We start from the raw sequence: 21,988 nt of genomic DNA, 5'->3' as shown, positions 1-21,988 counted from the left end.
TGCAGGTCCAAATTTTCAGTACCTACTGCACACACATGGAGAAGGGGGTTGTATTCCTGAACAAAGCACCAGCAATAATTGGTAAAGACAGGTGGTTTCGACTATCAAAAGTGATCTTGACTACTTTTAAGGGGATGACGACAACCCTGAGGGAGGTTAGGATAATCTTTGGCCTCGCGGATGAATTTAACATGTCAGATCATAGGTTCACTGTCCCTAGTTGCAACATGGGAGAATGACTGCTAATGTAAGCACATAATTGGACTTTTTGAAAACCTAAAGCAAGGCAAGTGGCAATCTCCTAAGAAGGAAGCCTCAATGCCAAGTGCACCAGTCCAGGTGGGATTTACATGTAGCACAGGTATCCACAGTCAACAAGATGTTTGTGGATGTATAAATGATCAGAGTGGATAAGATCATGATGACATCAAAATATTTAGGGCACACAGCAGTGCTAAACCAATCATTGATGGTAGCAGTGGTCAAGGGAAACACTCATCTTCGATTACAAGGGTGGTTCTGTGCACCCCCGGTAAGGAGGAAAAAAAAGGCATAGGTGTAACAATCAAGGCTGCAATCTCTCCAGGTGATGAGGCAAGTATTTATCAAAAGGAGGCACGAAACTGGGAAGATTATGTAGCAGGTAATGAGGTAGTCACCACCAGGAATTTGGGGAGGGGGTTTAGTCCTACAGCCTATCGACAGCCTATGGTGGAGCCAGCGGCTGAGCGGTCAGAACACTGGGCGCGTAATCCTCTGGTCCCGGGTTCGATCCCAAGCGCCGGTGAGAAACAATGGGCAGTTTCTTTCACCCTGATGCCCCTGTTACCTAGTAGTAAATAGGTACCTGGGAGTTAGTCAGCTGTCACGGGCTGCTTCCTGGGGGTGGAGGCCCGGGCCGCGGGGACACTAAAGCCCCGATATCATCTCAAGATAACCTCAAGATAGTCAGTTATCCTTAAAATTTAATGTATCTTATGGATTTTCCACTTTAAAGTATTTATCTTCTTTTAAAATTATCTATTGTCAATTTTTTTTAATTAAAGTTAATTAGAACTTTAAATTACTGTACACCCTCCTTGCAAAAAACTGATAATGCACTTTGAACATTTTGGTACATTTTAACCTCTAGGTTCAAGTCTTGCACTACTCTTAAAAATAAAGGTTAGGGACTTTAAAATTACAATAATTTGTCTAATAACTTTATTAAATCATTGTTTGCAAACTGTCTGATAATACAAGACATGCACAAAAATGACTTTTAACCTTTACATTTAAACATTCAGGAGCTTTACATCATTCTACCAAACTCCATTTCTTGCTATCATGTAAATCCATACAACCAAGTGTGCATGCACATACATCTCTTTGTCCAAAGTCAAACCATTTCCTTCTACCTGAAGACAGTTCTCATCAATTAAAGTTCATTAAAATTATTCAAATAAGTAGCCATTATATACTACAGCAAAACTTATCAAATAGCATATTGACAGTATAAAAAGAAATTTGGTTCAAAATAACTTTTTAAACTTTCAAGATCATTATCAAATACTAATGCAATCAAACTTTGTATCTGGCCTATGTATTATACTAATATATTAAAAATTCATAACCAATATATCAACGTTGGAACTACAGACATACTGGAGGCATATTTAACCAGATAGCATTTTATGGCTAAATACTGAATGAACAGACTTTTATCATAAGTTAAAACCCACCACTAAAATTTTTAGTAATTTTTGTAACTAATTTATCAAAATTAGATATGAATTATTATTTATTAAGTAAACCTAGAATATGATATCAATACTTTAGAACATGTAAGCCCTTACAAATGTCTCAAAAGACCAACACGTAAGTACAGTACACAAAGGTCAGACAAGAACGACAGCCTATGGACACCAAACTTTACAATCTGTAATTTATCAATTTAATTCTAACCCAAATTATTTGGGTAGATGATTTCATTTATTCAGAATCTCCCCCTCTTGTTAGCCCAGCTGTCTCCACCTCTCCAGATCCTTTTATCCCCTCTCCCCCACCCACTATTAGCACCATAGGTGACATGTGCGCCATATCCTCCGCGGTTACTGTTCCAACCATATTCACGATTCCTAAAACCTCCTTGATCAGCCCAAGGACTAAATGTTCCCCTTCCCCTTCCCTGTTGTTGCCAAGCTGGAGTACGGTCATCCCTCCAAGATGATGCCCAAGGTGTTGGCTTCCACGTTCCTCTGTCTGATCCTCTCCATGCTCCTCTTCCTCCCCTTCCCCTTCCACTAACATCCCGACTTCGATCAATTACATTGCTAGGCATATTTTGTGCTGCCTGGAACTGAAATGAAATAGTTTAATTTATAGACAAGTAATAAGTCTTTAGATAAAGGTAAAAGTAAATATACGGCAGTAAAATTATAATATATATATATATATATATATATATATATATATATATATATATATATATATATATATATATATATATATATATATATATATATATTTTTGTTGTGTTGCCTCAAGTTGTGAGGGGTACCACCTCTGGTGCAAATGTGGGGACCCATAGTCCCGGAGAAGAAAATAACGAGTATTCAGAGAAGACCTTGAGTATATATAGGTCGAGGATATATATATATTTAATATTTTTTATATTTATTACATTTCTACAGTTTACAGAAAAAAAACACACATAACAATCACTGTTCGAAGACTCCATCCAGCTCTTCAGATGTTTGGTGCGTGCCCAGGAAATGCGAGTTGTACGCATTTCCTCTCTGGATCGTGACACTTCGGTACTGGAACAGGAAACTGGTTGCTCTTGAGTCTTTAGTTTTCCCTTATGAGTTTCTCACCCACCTCCTTTAGGAACTTACGTGCACATTTACCCCAGGTGCCCAGGGTCTTGGAGCCTATCGGCACGAACCTGTAACAACACTAGGTCCCTGCACTTGTTAATTTTCTGCGTCTTCCTGAAAATGGCCGCCCCGCCTCCCTCAGCTGTACTGTGAGGTAGCTAGGTATTAGCCAATGTAGATGCACTCATGTAGTCCCATATGACCCATCTACCTTCTCTCCATGGCTGCAGGGTGACTCCATCTGGGCGTTTGTGATTTGTCAGGTATGCACAACTGAGGTTCACTATGTGCTGGACACCCAGCTGTAGCCAAGTAGCCAAATTTCTCTTGATGTCACTGACTGATTCATGTCTGGCAATCTTTCCTGGTGACCTACGAGAGATGAGACCATGGCTGCCATATTGGTCTGCCGACGCATAGCTGCAGATACACCGGTGTTCGGTGGAGACAGGAGCGACAAGGTGCAGGGTAACACCAATACTTAGCGCCCAATGGTCCAAGCGGGTGCCCAAAGGCGGAATTAGGGACAGCCAACAAAAAGTTCCCGGCATGAGAAGCTTGCACAGCTAGGAGACACACACTATGTCTTTCCCAGAAGCTGCCTCCAGCAATGCTGTGGCAATGTTTTTCACTATGGGGTTATTCCACTTGGCCTGTTTGCAGTTGTTTGAAAAAGTTGGTTGAGGTTGAGAGTTGGCAAGATTGTCCCACTGGCCGGCTCCGTCCGCAAATATGGGATCGTGAATCCCAATAGATTCTCTTTGGTATTCTGGTAGTATTTCATTCACTAATTCACCTGTAGCATTGGTCGAGGACAAGAATGCCGGCAATGCTGTGTCGCCTTGCAAATACCTATGATGGCTTTGTATACCTCTGACGCTTGGAGGAATAGAGGTCCCAGGTCTGGGACATTTGTGTCCTGAGCAATGGGTTCCCATGGTACTCTGGAAGGGTGCTTCTCTCTCGGAGTTGGCAGGGGCGGTATTGCTGCCACTGATTCAGTATCACTGACTCGGTGAGTCAGCACTGGCAGTTTTTAAGGGTTTTAATTAATATGGTTTTTATATGAAAATATGGTTTTTAATATGCAAACAAGCTTGAATGGTTTCCAAACATATATGCAACTGAAAACTCCACACCCCAGAAGTGACTCGAACCCAGACCGCCAGGAGCAGAATGCAACAGGTGTACATGGTACCTTGTCCACTCATAAATGTTACTTCAGGAATGCAGTCATCGGCATTAAACAAAATTCTGTCATAATTACATGATATGTATACCAATGATATTCACAACTCAATTTGTTTGTAATGAGGTATAACAATAATCAATCTAACCATTATCATCAATTACATGTACAGCACTAGGAGCCTGCCGACATCTGTGGGTGGTGCACTAGTGGCTTATGCCTTTCTTTCAATCTATACTGTCGGTCATATGGTACCAATTAGACCATATATCATCGCCTAGAGCCCAACACCCATGTATATTATGTCTATATGGTTGCATTGAAGTATACCAGGTAAACCAATCATCAATTAAAAATTATACATTATGTGATTATCAAGTTATTCAACACACATACACGTGTAAATAAAGAGGAAAGTGATAAACAATCAATGAAACATCAGAGGGAGAGCATAGAAGTTTTGTACCATATACCTGGGTCAGCAAATTTGACATTGTGTGTTAACAGATGCCAGACCACACAGTTACCATGCAACCTTTCAGAGTGCCTCCACCCAGTAAAATGGTAAAAATTCACTTATTTGTGGGTATGAACATTTTTCCATAGCCACTGTCTGTAGGCTAAGAATCTAAACAAGGAGGCTGTCAAGGCCATATACATTGCTATTGTGAGACCATTACTTGAGTATGCAGCACCAGCATGAAAACCACACCTTGTGAAGCATAAACAAACTTGAGAAAGTTCAGAGGTCTTTCTTTCAGAGGTTTGCATCTAGATTTGTAACAGAATTGAAAGGCCTCAACCATAAGAACAGATTGAGAAAACACTGCCACACAATCTTAGAGAGAAGAAACATAGCGGATATGATAACTACATACAAGATCTTGAAGGAACAAAGGTAAAGTGGATAAAGGAAGCCAATTGAAATTAAGGAGCATGTTACGCGATTTTAAATGTTGTCCAACCAAATTTTTTTTTACTAGTTGCATATAAGAAGGGCTGCAACTGTTCTACGTTTCAGTATCACACCCTAAATAGAAAGGGAAGGATTTTTTTTTTCCAGTGAATTTTACACATTTTCAATAATTCTCTACAACCACAAGTTTCAAATGAAATAATTTCTATAATACTCATCTATCATATTAGCATGTAATAAAGGATTTTTATAAAAAGGATTATCCAAAACATGTTAAGTTTTACTAATACAAGTAGTCAAAGATCCCCAAAAATATATGCCAATATTTATAAAATCAATAAATGAACTTGGGAATAAAGAGCTTTAAAAAGGTTGTAGACGCAAACTCTACATATAAGGTGTGAATTTCATGTAAATTGAAACAAATGAAAGAGGAGAGTAAATTTTATGTTACTTGACAATAAATAAGATCAAAGATTCTGCCATCTGTGGTTGAAGTTGACTTCAACCAATTTCCTCCAAAATTTGCATCCTTACAGATAGGCTTACGTTCTGTAAGGTATACAAGTTTCATGCAAATCGGCTGATAAAAAATGAGAACAAAATTCAAGATTTTTTTTTATTTTTTTTATCATAAAACTAAATATTAAAATACTTTATTATATGCTATTGTAATAGCTTAGTCATAGACATGATTTCAGTTGACACTTGTGTTTGACGTTAATTTTTTACCATTTTGGAAAAATTTTGACATATAATTCAATATTTTTTCTCCCTTCCTATTTATGCTACGATGCTGAGACTTGGACCAGTTGAACCAAATTCTATATACAACTAGTCAAAAAAGTTTGATTGAAATCAAACCAGTTTTCATTTAGGGCATATTTCCGTAATATGCCCCCTTATACAGAAGTAGGACAAGGGGACATTGGTATAAACTGGACATGCAATTGAGTAGAATAAATGAAAGGAAGTTCTTGTTCCCTGTGTGGGTGGTAGGCAATTGGAATGCAATGCAGGAAGAGGTTGTTGAAGTAGTTCCATGCACAGCTTTAAAAAGAAGCATGATGAAAATATTTATGTTTAGAGGAGTAATTAGCACATCAGGTATAAACTGCTAGATCTCACTCTCCTGTAGTGACCCTGTAGTGACAGGTAAGCACAGCAATAGGCAAATCATTGAAGGAATACAACAGCTGAGCCAGTAGCTCCTGGTGGTGGAAAGGTGGAATTAGCAGTTGACCTACCTAGCTACTGTGACTCGCTTTCTGGTTTGTTGACTTTTTTCATGCTCTTATCAGTTTTCTGTAGATATTTTATCACAGTGATTTAGTATTCTCAGCTTTCAACCTCAGATTTTAGCTTCTGGTCCCAGATAAGCTTTTTATGACTTACAAGGGCCTGGTGCAATTTTATATGTGTACAGCTATCCAAATGGGTAGTAACAAGGAGCCACTGATGGATCCCTCCTAGAAAGGTTAGGAATCACTGTTGCATATATTTAAAAAACCTGCATTGAATGTAATGAAATGCCAATTTCTGGATGCGCTCCAGTGGCTTCCTGAAGCTGTATGCCGAGATCATTACTGTATCATCTACTGGGCCACATCAGCTGCAGAGTTCTAGAGGCCTACTGGGGACTAGCGCCCGAACCCAGCCCCCTCACAGATGCACTGGGAGTGGTGACATTTATTTTAGCCACCACACTTGGGAAGGCATCCAAAAAATCAGGGAGTTAAAACAAACGCACTGCACATCTCGGAACACACGAGAGGAGAGGCATCTGTAAAAAACATCGAATGAGGGGAAGGGGGTTAAGAAGAAACCAGGAAACTGAATCCTGAAAAGCCCAAAGAGGAAGCCAGTGATGCAGCAGCCAGCAAAGGACAAATAGGGTCTGCACCCATCTGTCATAAAGGTGGCAAAAGGGGCAGAACAGACCCTAAAGCCACACACTGCCCAGTGGAAAACCATCAGGTGAAAGTTAAGGCTCCCACACAACCTCTCAAGTAACCAGTGAGTCACCTGGGGGGCCACCCTAACACCGGCAGGCAGCAGTGTTGCAGCCGAACCAAATCTGCCAGAGGATGAGAAAACAGTGCAAATCAAGAATTCCACACATGATGCAGCCAGGTCTGAACCTAGGAAGGAACCAATTCCACCGGTTCACAACAAACAAAAAAGCAGCAAGCTGGGAGAGATAGATCCCTAGCTAGCAGACATGCAGACTGATTGGGGCCCACACCATCTAGCTGTTGAGGTAGGGCAGAACATGAATCCCCCAAAAATGAAGATGAGTCACCGAGACAATCTTGTGAAAGCGTGGGAAGCCATATTAAAGTCAAAGAGAAGAACCCAAAAATGGTAAGCCTGACACTCCACAACAATGAAACCTAACCAATCCCTGAACCCCGGGTGAATTGGGACGTGCCAGTACCTGTCCCGGTCTAGAGATATCATCCAGGAGCCTGCCACTAATATGAGGGAAACCTGGGCCAAGGAGCTCATTCAGGATGTGGGGCAAAGGGATGAAGTGCTTCAAACCTGATAGATCAAGGATGAACCACTGGGACCCATTTCAGAACAAGAAAGACAGGAATTCCATTGATAAGACGTGGTCGTTTTGACCACACCACACAGAAAGCAATCCATTATGAAATGACCCGATGCAGGGGAGGGAAAGAGGTCCACCCCAAAAGTCCCGACCCCTAGACAGGGCAAAAGACTAACCAACCTTACTGCAGGCTGCATAAAACAGCTCATCCTCCTGTTTTGATAGTACTTATCGTAACAATGGGGACCATAGTATATATACTGACATACAATGAAATTAGAAAGTAGAAATCGGCACTACTGAATTGGTCAAACCGGAAACTATTTTTTAATTGTGTTGCAGACAAACTACACTAACCTAACCTTCCTAGGCCTAATACACATTATCTGAGGCCTAATATAGTACATGTGTGTGCTATTCTAGGCCTAGGAATATTTAAATTTTTTTAGCTTAATTTTTTTTTAAAGAATTCCTTACTAGTAAGTATGCTATCTAAAAGCAAAGTGCGTATGAATTCGTGACTATCGACGATCGTCACAATAGGTACCATCTAAACAGGAGAATGGGTTGCATAAACTGACCAGAAAAGCCCATGAAACATGGGACCAGGAGATGGCAAACTAAGTAAACTGCTCCTTCCCCACTGCCCCGTCAAAGGAACGAACTGCAAAAGGACCGCCGTGAACCATGAGTAAAGGTTCACATGGCAGTCCACAAAGAGAGAGCACTGCACTGATCAGCAGAGGGTGAACAGGCTATGGTAGGCACATACAACCTGGAATCTGGCACCACTGTTGGCCTACCATAACCAACAGCAAGTGATGCCACAGCCCTACCAGACTGCCTCCAGTAATGAGACTGGTTGCCACAAGTACAAAGATGGTCCAAAATAAGCCAACGAGATGCAGCAGCAGAGAAAGAGACTGTCCAACAATATCCTTTGGAAAGAGGAGAGGTGAAAAGAGGGAGGTGGACAAGAGGGCCTGGGCCCATGCCAATTCTAATGACTGAGCTAAGATAGCTTGTTGATACGTAAGGCGGGCAGAGTAGAAAGCGGCCACAGCCTTTAGTAGCATAGGCGCTATAGCTGGCGCAAAGCTGCCAACGATGCCACAGCAGACAGCAAATCACCAGTACAAGGCCCAGAGCTGAGTGCCTTAAAGTCCTCATAGACACACTAGAGTGCGGCTCCACGATGCCTAGAAATGCCACAACCGTAGCCAAATGTGAGGGAACGCTAAAAATCCTCAGCCATGAGTGATGCCAACAGCAAAGGTACTTGAGTATGGAGCTGCACCAAACCATCCCAGGAAAGAGCAGGAGTTTAAAAGATAGTAAATGAGCGGCACAAAAGAAGGGCTGCCCAAACACATCTAAAATACAGTAGCCACCTCATGCCACTCCAGTGTGTGTGTGGAATGAAATGTGTGAAATCTATGCCAAGCCCCAAGAAGAAAAAACAAAAAAAAAGTTGAATGTAATGAAAGGCCATTTTCTGGGAGAGACCTGGAGGCTCCCCGGAGCTATCCAGGCTGATATGGATATATTAGACTTTAGCATCAGTCAGTGTGAATAGAGTTTTTAGGCCTACCGGGGACCACGAGCCAGAACCTGGCCCTCTCAGAAAGGCATGAGGGGCAATAGCCTATAGAGCTGCACATGTGATTTGAAGCATTCTATGTCTGCCATCGACCGGGTCAGGAACCCAAAAAGGTATGCATCCCAAAACAAACCCTTATTCTGGTTGAAACTACTACTGAAAGTCAAACGAGTGGACAGAACTCTCCAAAAAAAAACCAGCATTGAATGTAATGAAACACCATTTTCTGGACGAGACCCTGGAGGCTCCCCGGAGCTATCCAGGCTGACATGCTAATTAATGTCAAACTTTGGCATCAGTCATGTGTATGGAGTTCTGTGGGCCTACCGGGGACCACGAGCCAGAACCTGGACCGCCCACAGAGGCACGAGGAGCAATGGTCTATAGAAACCCCTGTATGGTTGGAAGCATTCTATGTCTGCCATCGAGTGGGTAATATATCCATATCAGCCTGGATAGCTCCAGGGAGCCAAAGGGGCTCCCCTCAGAAAAGTCTGCTACCTGGGAAAACTCTAGGACCTCATAATGCAACTAAAAGGAGGACGAAGACCCAAAGTCATAAAGTCATAAGAGGCAAGCTCCATCAAACAGGCATATTCCAAATCATGGAAGACCCAAAGTCAAAAGAGGCAAGCCCCATCAAACAGGCATATTCCAAATCATGCAGGAGGTAGTAGGATATGGAAACTCCTTTCCTAGGTACCAAGACACAGGTTTAAAAAAAAAAAAAAAAACTGCATTTTTACCACTATCACCTTTCACAGTGAAAAGTGTTATTACTTATTCAAAAAATTTACTACATAGAATATTTTTACACTGAATATTATACATGACATGAGTTTAACAAGTTTTAAGAATTCATACAATTATTCATACTCAAATATTTCCCAGTCAAGGCAAGTGATGGCAGCTTTACTTTACAGCAAAACTACCATATATGATACTTTAAATTTACTCAGGTCAAAGTTAGCAATTATTTCCATACAATAGTATGGGGCATGGTAGCACAGTAATCAAAAGAATAAATTGTTAGACTATGAAGAGGAAAATATTAATTCAGTTCTAAACTGCTTGACTGGGATATTTATAAATATATATAACAAATTAAAGAATAAGGAAACAAAATGCAAGTGGAAGTGTTTGCTAACTGCATTTTGAGGGGGTAATTACCTGTTTCTTGCTTACCTGCCAAGAGGTGTCCCTCTTGAGCAACTCTCTTAATGCCACAGATGCATATGATGATGATGGCAAGGTCATTTCTACAATCACAGATTTGTTTGGACCATCTGCCAACGAAAAATATGATAAATTAACTCTGACAATTATTATTTATGTAAAATTCCTGGAACTTATACTAATTTCAAGACAAATGAAAAACAGTGACTACTTTCATCAACATAAACTTGATACATATCTCAGGTTAAGAACAGGATGATATAACAAATACAAGGCAAAGAGAAAATTAGGGAGCCATGACGAGGATTCAAATACAAGGCGATGACAAGGGTAGCTCTAAGCTAATGGATAAGGAGGGTCTTAAACTAGCATAACTAGGGATTGGGGGGGGGGGGAATAGATCTAGATCAGTTTGCAGCAATTATTGCTCAATGTGGAACTTGAAGTCAGTGGTCAATCAGATCTAGACTAAGCTACCGTATTTCCTAGATAGGGAATATATTTTTCTTCCTTTTTTCCATTTTAACCCTTAAGGTGTGATTATTGTCATGTGTTGATTCATGGAGTAATGCAGTAATCATCCCATAATGATTTAGATATTATTGTCTCTATATAAATGTAGTGGAGCTTACCTAAAGCTCTGAAAAAAGATCCTGCTTTTGTTTCATAATTGTTTACTACGCAAATGCTGTTATCACAAATGTTGTTATGGCAATGCAGCAATCGTGGTATAAAATTCCATTATAATTACAAGATTTGCATACTGATTATGTTCACTTGGTTTTTACAACTCAATATGGTTGTAATGAAGTATACCAGGTCAAGCAATCATTATCTAATCCATTATCATGTGATATGTGCACCAGGGCCTGACATCATCACTAGGTGCACATTGGGTTTTCTGCTTTTGGTCCTATGGGGTAGGACCCCAATTAGGTCCTATGATTTTGCCAAGTAGCCATTCTCAATTAATAAATATACAAATTATGGCAAATATTGGGTACAGTCATTTACAATTGATCACAGGAGTGAGCCTGTTGCCATAACACCTGCACTCCTTCCATCACCAAGCTCTGCTCTCCCACCTAGAGTGAAAATGGTCCCATTACAATCATGAACAACTTTGTATTCACTATTTGTAATTACCTAAGTGAAGTTACAGGATGAAAGCTACTCTCGTGTTGTCCCAACTTCTCAGCACTCTATCATGTAACGCTTTGAAATTACTGACAGTTTTGGCCTCCACCACCTTCTCACCTAACTTGTTCCAACTGTCTACGACTCTGTTTACAAAAGTGAATTTACTGATATTACTCTGGCAGCTTTGTTTCATTAGTTTAAATCTATGACCTCTTGTTCTTGAAGCTCCAGGTCTCCAGGTCCCTATCAATTTTATTGATTCCTGTTACTATTTTGTACATAGTGATCATATCGCCTCTTTTTCTTCTATTGCCTAGATTTTGCATATTCAATGCCTCTAACCTCTCCTTGTAGCTCTTGTCCTTCAGTTCAGGGAGCCACTTAGTGGCATGTCTTTGCACCTTTTCCAGTTTGTTGATGTGCTTCTTAATTAAGATATGGGCACCATACAACTGCTGCATATTCCAGCTTTGGTCTAACAAAAGTTGTGAACAATTTCATTAGTATTTCTCCATGTATTTAAAAGCAATTCTGAAGTTAGAAAGTGTAGCATAGGCTCCTAGCACAATGTTCTTAATGTGGTCCTCAAGTGACAAAATACAGTCCAGAACCTAGTTCTCTTTTGTTGTCCACGATCGCCTTTCCACATAATTTGTAGGTTGATTGTTGCCAATTTTCTTCTATTCCACAGTACAGTTGTAGAATTAGTAATTAATTCACATATACACATAATTAAATATACACCTGTGCATCTTGACCAATGACTCTTGTTCTGTTATTCTTTATCTGTAAATTACTGTCACTATCTTCTTAGTATATTCCCCTTTAATCATATTGACTCTTGTCCTTATTACTATCAATGCTATTTTATTTAGTTCTCTTGGCATGCCCTCAAAGTTAATCTTCACATCTTTCTTATGCAAATCATATGACTTTCTAAAATTAAATTCTTGGGCTTTTGCCAGGTGGGAGTTCCATGGTAGAGATACAAACTTCAGGACTGGAAAATAACATCTGGAGAGGAATAAAAGCATTTCTAAGGATTACTGTAGCTGTTTACATTCTTTAAATTCAGTGTTATGTTTGCTATTCTTGTATAAGCTGCTGATGTTATTCTAGATAGAATTAATCCACCCATCATTCTCCCTCCTTCTGTTTCTTAATATCTGTGTCATAGAGCTTGATCAGGCTCTTATTCTAAAAACATTGCTGGCTTTTGGATATTTATTCCTCTCTGGATATTCCACTATTCTCTTTCTAAAAATCTTCACTAATATTTGTTCATTTTACAGTTCATTAAAATTTGTGTACCAAATCTTTATATGTCTATTTGTTTAATATTCTTGAACATCTCCAGCCACCAACTCATTTGTTGAAACCCTTTAAAATCTGCCACCAGTCATATGGTCACAACCTATAGATTTTTCTTGTAGCACCATGCAGAAGTTTTGAAAGTGTGAAGTATATATGTCAAGATGTTATCAAAATATATAATGAAAACCAATTTTGCTGTAAGTAAAAGAAAATAATTAGCTACATTTAGCAGGGACACCTACTTATCTATCATGTACATGTAAAATAAAATTTAAATTATTACCTTTGAGAACATTATCATCAACTTTGATTCCCCACAACTTGTCCATATCTGACTGCAGCAGTGATTTAGATGCATCCCTGTAGTAACAAACTTTTCCCGATGTGTTTGTAGGTACCACCACCATTCTTCGATACACACCACGTGCTGCATAGGCTCTGGAAAAATTATAATACATGTATAAGCAAGGCATTCAATTTACTACCTAAAGATTCTCTTGGCAACAATGCAGGATAAAATGAGTTTAAATTTTAACTTTTTATGCTAATGATAATAAAATTAGCATAATTTTATGCTAATTTATGCACAGCCATTATAACACTAATGGCTGTGTAGTGAATTCAGCCATTAACCCTTTAACTGCACAACGCACCTGCAGGCCCACGTCTGGGGTGCGCTACGCGCCTCCAGGTACAATGGGGCCTCGACTTACGATGCTAATCTGTTCCCAGAGACGGATCGTAAGTCGAAATATCGTCAGTCGAAGCAATTTTTCCCATAAGAAATAAAGGAATTTGAATTAATACATTCCCCACCCTCCAAAATATTAACATGCAAATACATTTTATACTGAATACAATGTTTTTTCTAACTACAATACCTAAGTTTATCTGACCTTTATGGAGGGCTCTTGATGGCATATGGAAGATGGTGATGAGAGGGGAGGAGGAGAGTTGTTACTGTTTGGAAGGGGACTTCCCTTCTATTATCACATCAGGCAGTGATGTTTTCTCTGGTGGTACTCTCTCTCCTACGTTTTGCCTGAATACCACTAGGACCTGGTTGTGGTTCAGTGCTTGTTTGTCTCACTACAAATTTGTCAAGAGACATTTGTTTTTTCCTTCATTTTAACATTTGTCTGTAATGATGTATCATTTCAGCATCCATAATGTCCTCTTTCTTAGCCAGTATGGTGGATATCATTGACAGATTTCTTGTACTGCCTGGCCAGTTCAACAACCCGCACACCATCTTCATATTTACAAATGATCTCTTGTTTCTGCTCTATGGTCATCCTTACATGGGATTTCATATGTTGAGCCTTACTACTGACTTTCCTGAGACTCATGGCATGATATATAATAATGACTTTTATGTTCAAAATGCAAAAAAAAATCACCACAAAAGCAAAATTTCTTATAGGCGCGATCATCACTAAGCGGGTAGCTATAGTAAACTGAGGCAGGTCAGCCGCATGACCAGGAACCACGTGCTCGGTCTCCCTGAACGTGTACCAACAAATATCGCAAGTCGACGACACCATTGGATGTCGAGTCGCATTTTTCGATGAAATTTACATCGTAACTCAAAATTATCGTAAGTAGGGGCAATTGTAAGGCAAGGTGCCACTGTATTTGTATTTTTCACGTTCCATTCAAAACTCCCCGGCTACATGGGGTTCACATCAGCTTCCTCAGGGCTCTTGTAAACAGACGCCATCTTTAAAAAAAACTTGTAGTCCACATTCCCGGGTGTGAGAGCAGTCAGTACCAAGTGAGCAACCGAGGCCGGCGCATGCAGCATGAGCTCACAGCACTGCTGTTCAGCTTGTGACCACAGCATCGCCTAATTATGTCAAAATATACATATAACGTGTTTTATTTCACCATGATAGTATTACAGAAGAGCCTGAGTGTGATAATGACTGTGTACAATGTTCAAATATTAGTGATTCAATGCTGTTCACGATGTTCACAGCACTAGCCACAGCACCACAGCATTATTTTGTCCATCTAGGAATCTTATAAACGTGTGGTCAATTATGTATTTACAGGATTTAGTGACCAGTATTGTGATAACAGCAGGATTGTGGTGATAATAAGCACTGTGCGTAGTATTGTTAAGAGAAGGAATTGTGGTGAGGGAGAGAATCGAGAATCGAATATACCAATAACGCAATGCGTTATTGGTATATAGTCGCGTCAGGACGCGAGCCAGCGGCGCTCCAAACACGAGCGTGATAAACAAAGCACTAGGCCCACCGCATGGCCTGACGACCCAGAATGCCATGTGGCATACGGAGGAGAGTGGGAAGACAATAGCGCTCATTTTGAAACCACCTAGTAGTTCATCAGACGAAAATTAAATTTTTTACAAATATTTTAATGGATGACTCGTGCGAGTCATCTGATTACATTAAGGAAAAAACTTATGACAATAATAGGCATCATCGGAGAGCGAAAGTGTTAAAATATAATTTTTATTTTTTATTTTGCTGTTATCTGTTTTGGTCCATTGGCTGTTATCTGTTTTGGTGCATCCTACCTTTCTGGTGGCCTATTCCATCAATTAGTGATCTCGAATCCTATGCTTTTTGTGCCTCTGTGTGGGGACCAGGTTATGCTCTCTGGTAGGCTTTTTAAGACTCGCATGGGGGCTGCTGTGAATGAATTTGGGTGGAGCTTCTGTATCTAGAGTGCCACTGAAGGAACTTTCCCAGAAATAATAAGATTTGATTAACCGATGATCCGGATTACACCATGTCTTCAATGGAATCTAGATTTATTTTGTTTAGAAATCTGAAATTGGTGATTTAGTCCAAATTTTTTTGGGAGTGCCACTCCAACATCATGTGTTGTTCTGTTTCAACTAAGTAGTGGGTTTTTTCCCCTTTGTAGCTGTTCCCATGCACGTTTGTGCTGTGTGAGCAAGGATTGTTGTGCGCTGGAGCTGCATGGGCACTGGGTTCTCTTCTCTGTGTATCCTAGTGCTACCCTTGTGCTGCCTGGTTCTCTTCACTGGAGTGTTTGGGGTTTGCTTCCTTACAGGGCTTCGTCATTTGTAGTGGTAAGTCCATTTGTCTTACTTGGGGTCAGGAGCGAACCCTACTTATACCCATTCCATTGTCGGTATGAATATCCCATTGTATTATAGTAAGTCTCTTTGATACAGAGACATACTTCCCTTCTTGAGGGACTTGTTTTCTATTCAGGGGTTCCAGCATAGTGATCCCAGTGCCTGAGTTTCCTGCAGGGCCATTCCCTGCAAACCATAGAAAATCCCTGTAGGTTTGGTTGGCCAAATGATATCCCCACTGAACCTGCTCTTGCCATGTGCTAGTTTGAGGGTTGTGCATCATCTGCACCACATGGTGAAAAGAACTCTGTGACTGATGGCACCTAGTAGTTTTGCACTATATCAGCAATGTAGCTTCAGGAAGCCACAAGAAGCTCCCCACAGAAAGCTTAGATTTTGAAAAGAAATAGATTCTGTTTAGAAAAAAGGTAGCATGATTATTGGAGGGCCTAAAATGCAGGCTAGATAAATATATGATTGTATTGTTTGTTGCAAATAGAAATTGGTTCACAAGGGCAAGAAGGCTTACTCCAGTCTCATTTTCTTATGTTTCTGAAAAACAGAGTAAAGATATAACAATGCTAGTGTGCATGTTCTCTCTCTCTGACACTGCATACCTGGAGAAGGTTTCGAGAGTTCTTCTACACTCCGAGCCCCAGCCCCTTGACTTGTGATAACTTGCTCCAACAGGCTGTTGCTTGGAGTGGCCTGCAGGCCCACTTATTCACTACAGCCTGGCATACTCAAACTTTAAAAAACACTGAAACATCTAAATCTATATATAATGAATAACTCTTTGATAACTTACTTAATTTCGTGTTTAAGGGCATTAAAGGTAAGCCCATCAGTCTCAAGCATCTCAGCATACCACTCCTTGATTTCATTGTTTGGGTACTCCACATTGTATCCGGGTAATGGCAGCACAACCTGCAATAATTATACATACAGTATTCATATTCTTGAGACTGAAACACACTTACAATGAAAGTTATATACAATACAGAATTTGAAATAAGCTAGAAAATGGCACTGCAGTAAGCAGTTTATTTGTGAAGCAGTTATGAAAGTCTTTATGAAACTTTTCGTTCTTACCACCGTCTAGGTGCTTCCGTCATGATTCAGGAAGTTATTTACGAACACCGATCCTCCCAAGAACACAGCTTCACACTTGACACCTCCAGAACACTCGTAGCTTTACAAGCACCAAAGTAATGTTTTTCTTGACTGCACAACCTTACACAATCAGGAACTAAAAATACTGTACAGTACTGTACCTTCATTGGTGGGTCTCGGTCAGATCCCGGCCTGCCAGCAATACTGTATACTGCCTTTAACTTGTATTAAATATGTATTTTGTGAAAATACAAATACAAATTACCATAGAAAGATATTATATAAATATCTAGTAAATCAATATTAACCTGCTTAATGGGGTTCTGAGAGGAGTTCTACTCCCTAAGCCCGGCACAAGGCCAGGCTTTAAATTAACTGCTGTTCACTGGAACTAAGAGAAGCCAGTAGTTAATGTACTTTTCCAACATACCAAATTTTTTTGCAAATAGAAATAGGTCACCCATTATTAAAGTTTTAAAATATTTTAGTAATTAGAGGCCTACATATTATATTATTCATGGCAAATTAAATATTGAAGACTAAGCCAATGAATTTGAGTCAGAATAAGTCTTGCATAACTCTTTTCATATGTGCTGCATTCAAATTCTGTACTGTTTATACTGTAATTTAAAATAGCTTATTCATATAATATGAAGAAAATAATAAATTATTAATAAATAAATAATAATAAATAATAATAAATAGTAAGCTTAAAATAGCTTACTCGTATAATATGAAGAAAATAATAAATAATAAATCATTACCTAATCTGGCTTAGGCGTATTATTTATGTATTGAAGAACATATTTTAATGTGGTCAACATTTCCAATTTGTAAATCATACATGTTATTAACAGGTTGCATCATATGCTGTTACAGTTTCACCTAAGAAATAATGGTCATATAGCAAGAACACTTTTAGGTGGGGACTTTATATTATTAAACAATTGTCATATTTAGTATCGTATTATATGGAAATGTCATCTGTCTAATTTTATGTATCTTAATTAATTAATAATTTTATTTGTTAAATATGTCTGCAAATTTCAAGCAATGTTAGTTTATTTAGGCCTTTCTTATAAAAAACTCTACAGAGTAAGTTATATATTACTAAGAAAAGTAGCTTACTATAAATTGTCTCCTGTGCTTTGCAATGTATCTAATATTGTCATTAGTTCTTTTGTGGTCCAAATTTTAAAATATTTCCTAAAATTCCATTTACAGTATTTTTCTATTACTATAGGACTAGTTTTAAAATACACGACTTTATTTTGCGAACAATTTGATACCAAAATGAAACACGTACCACAAAAATTTATGTTATCAAACTGAACGAGTATATATATTAGTCTGTAGGTGCACCAACTGGCGCTCGTTCACGGGTAACTTGACCGACTTTAGGCTTTTCTGTGGAGTCACGCGGGGCTTTTAGACCTTATATGCATATACCCCGTAGGGAATTCTATTGTGAACACAATGATACCAAAACAAACGACGTAGTACGAGTAAGGTGAGAAAACTGAAACGAGTATACACATTTTACTGATTTTGCGTGCTCACAGGTAACTTTGCCGACTTTAGGCTTTGCTGTGTGGAGTCACGGCGGGCTTTTGGACCTTATATGCATATACCCCTGTAGGAAATTCTATTGCGAACACAATGATACCAAAACAAATGATGTAGCATGAGAATTAAGGTGAGAAAACTGAAACGAGTGCACACTTTTCGGGGCTTGTGGATGGGGCTGCTCGTCACCTGAGGATTGTCTGTGTTATTTATTGTACACATCGTATTATATTTAATGTAACATAACATTCCTTAATAATAATAATAACAATTCAATGACTGATTTGAACTGCAAGTATTTGATGGATGTATATTTGCCAACTTTTAGCACTACTACATGTAACTTTTAGCCCTACTACATGCAGTAACATTTGTTGCTACCTTACCTTGCAGTTACCTTGCAATGGTAACGGGGTCAAGGTTCCCGCGACCCGGTCATTGACCAGGCCTCCTGCATGATGGCCTGGTGATGGTCTAGCCTACAACACTTATCCAGCCCATACATGAAAATATTTAATGCAGTACTTACATCAGCAATGTCGGCTACCTCCGCTTCTTCTTCAGTGAGGAAGTGAAAACCAGACATATTTTGACCATTAGCCTCAGTGGTCTCCATCTCGGGTTTGCTTTCTGATTCATCTTTGCTCTCTTCACCTTCGGCTTCATTCTCATTGTTTTCATCTTCCATTTCTGGTAGCGAATAAAAAATTACACAATATATTACTTTTGGCAAGAGAATAGATTTTCACAGCTGTCTTAGTTGTGCAAAATAAGTGCACGAGAGTATGTAAATAGTGTGAAATCTCCAGAGTGCACATTGTCAGAATGCACAGACCTAGATTCTTTAATTAGTGGCTTAAGTCTTCCATATTAGGTACCTCCGGATAGTCTGGAGATACAGGGATGCAAATTATAGTACTGTATCATCCTTTGCAGATGACACTAGAATTTTCATGAGTAGACAATATAGAGGACACTGCAAACCTCCAATCTGATGTTAAGGCTTTCAATGGGCATGGGAAAATAACATGTTTAATGAGGACACGTTTCAATTACTGCACTATGGAAAAAACACAACTATCAAAGCAGAAAATGGACATAAAACAGTCAAATCACAACATTGAAAGAAAAAGCAATGAAAAATATTAATGAGTAATCCTGTAGAAAAACCGTACTTTTTATAGGATCGAACCCAGGGACTACAGGATCACAAGTCCAGTGTGCTGTCCGCTCGGCCGACCGGCACCCACAGATGATGATAGGCTCGTAACCTAGTACATGTACATAAGGCACTACGGGCTCACCATAGCCTGTGCTACTTGGAACTTTGTTCCAGGTAGCGAATCTTTAACAACAACAACAAATAGTACATGTACTACATGTACTAATTGATGGTTGGTTTACCCGGTATACCTTACTCTATGTGGAAACCATATATACATCATTGGTATACATATCATGTAATTATGAATAAACTGGATTTAAACTCAAAACAATCGTTTAAATCGTCATATGACGATAACTACTTTATCCATGAATCCACATATGACAATAAGCATTGTTTGAGGGTTCCAGAACCTCTGTAAGCAAAGAATATTCTACATTATTCCATTCTGAGCAAGAAAAAGGGTTTACATGATAATCACTCACCATCTACTTCAGTATTGGAGCCCTTGCGTCGAACGATGTCTCCAGGTAGCACCTTAAGTCCATACTTTTGAACCCGCCGAGATGCTATTGTGTTCCACATCCAACTCTGGTATGCATGGAGGTATAGTGTGCGAGTAGTGCGTGGGATCTGAAAACATAGTGAACAAACACAATTCAGCAATTAGTAATGTTTTGACTGCATGTGGGCTATATAAGACATATAGATTGCTATCACAAAAATCAAAGAATTTAATATATGACTATATCTAATCATAGAGGTTATACAAATATGATATGATACATACAAGTCCCACTCGGAGGGTACAAAACCCAAGCGGGGTCCAATAGGCCCCAAACCAACCCCTCCCCTGCACCAGGAACCTCCCCCATGAGGACCCCGGGGCCGAGCCGTCCCCCATACCCTCTGCCTCAAAAGAAATGACAGGAACAGCTGAGAAAGCAGGATCGAAGGGGACCCCACTGGAGAATCATGCACGAATCCCTCCGTCGCCACCCCGGAAGGGGCATTCTCCAAAACCACCCGAGTGTCACCATCAACTAAACCCTGCCCCGACTCCGAAACCCTCAGATGGTTTGGAGCCGGAAGCAAGGGAAAGGACAAGGGAGTGCAGACGGAACCAAAGCCAAGAAGACTAATACACTCCAAATCCAGGTCCCTATAACCAAAACGGGGCAGTCTCGGGGAATCTGGGGAAGCAACCAACATAGCGCGTTGCAGCAACCTAAATTGATCATGCAACGCCGAAGCTGCCTGCATTCGCATATCATGATCACTGGACTAGGTGAACTGGAATACGAACAAGGAACAAGACTCACAAGACTCCGGGTCGAACGTGTCACCGACCCAGCAGGCATGACGGAGGCACAATCGATGAGTGTCACTCTTGAGACAAGAGGACAGAGCAGCCTTCAAACTCGCACGTAGCAAGAGGGGGACCCAGGGGTTGCATCCATCGAACCAAAGAACCCCCAATTTGTTTCCCCATGGCTTTAGGCATGTTATCTCGCAATGGGAAGCCTAAGTAAGGTACTGGTCCGGCGCCCAAACACTACTAAGTAAACTGCTAAAGCTGAACTCCCGGGACATGTGCACTTGCGGGGGCCTAGCGGAGGACCACCAAGATACAATAGGGTGAGACCAAACCCTCCACCAGGCAGGAAAATAAAAATGAAAAGAAAACCCCACAAGAGGACAGCGTGCCCAGGCAAAACAGAGTCGGCCACTATGAAAGGTGATAACTAGCTGCAAAGTACCCTGCGCCCCAACCAGTGACAAAAACTATTCCCTACCCAGAGGCATACAGGGAAGCAAGAAACACCCCAGCTGACTCCAAGAGCGGTCAATCATCGAACAGAAAAAGACAGCAGAGGTAGATTCCAAGGTGACTTGTGAAAGGTAACCACAAGCCCCCAAGGGCAGTACTTACAGGACACCTACCTGCTTGATGGGGTTCTGGGAGTTCTTCTACTTCCCAAGCCCGGCCCGAGGCCAGGCTCGACTTGTGAGAGTTTGGTCTACCAGGCTGTTGTTTGGAGCGGCCCGCAGGGCCACATACCCACCACAGCCCGGCTGATCCGGAACTTCTCTTAGAAAACAGTCCAGTTTTCTCTTGAAGATGTCCACGGTTGTTCCGGCAATATTTCTTATAGTCGCTGGGAGGACGTTGAACAACCGTGGACCTCTGATGTTTATACAGTGCTCTCTGATTGTGCCTATGGCACCTCTGCTCTTCACTGGTTCAATCTTGCATATTCATCTATATCGTTCATTCCAGTACGGTGTTATTTTACTGTGTAGATTTGGGACCTGGCCCT

The 21,988-nt window shown here is 40.2% G+C and overlaps 1 protein-coding gene across 5 annotated transcripts in view; it reads right to left on the bottom strand.

Annotated features, from left to right (window-relative positions):
* Window positions 1–1,188: 1,188 nt before the first annotated feature.
* LOC123762581 (pseudouridylate synthase 7 homolog) overlaps window positions 1,189–21,988 on the bottom strand; it is an 88,256-nt gene continuing 67,456 nt past the window's right edge. For 3 of the 5 annotated variants that reach the window (XM_045749163.2, XM_069332448.1, XM_045749162.1), the window contains exons 11-16: window positions 20,153–20,300; window positions 19,032–19,192; window positions 16,632–16,750; window positions 13,031–13,185; window positions 10,288–10,403; window positions 1,189–2,338 (exon numbers count right to left, since the gene is read on the bottom strand). In XM_045749163.2, the coding sequence (XP_045605119.1) occupies window positions 1,976–2,338; window positions 10,288–10,403; window positions 13,031–13,185; window positions 16,632–16,750; window positions 19,032–19,192; window positions 20,153–20,300 (1,062 nt within the window). In that variant the 3' untranslated portion in view covers window positions 1,189–1,975. The remainder of the gene's footprint in view (window positions 2,339–10,287; window positions 10,404–13,030; window positions 13,186–16,631; window positions 16,751–19,031; window positions 19,193–20,152; window positions 20,301–21,988) is intronic. The other 2 variants (XM_069332449.1, XM_045749164.1) reach the window with 1 other exon arrangement.

This window comes from Procambarus clarkii, chromosome 27 (genome assembly GCF_040958095.1).
Source record: "Procambarus clarkii isolate CNS0578487 chromosome 27, FALCON_Pclarkii_2.0, whole genome shotgun sequence".
Taxonomy (NCBI): domain Eukaryota; kingdom Metazoa; phylum Arthropoda; class Malacostraca; order Decapoda; family Cambaridae; genus Procambarus; species Procambarus clarkii.
This window is presented reverse-complemented; position numbering and strand designations above follow the sequence as displayed.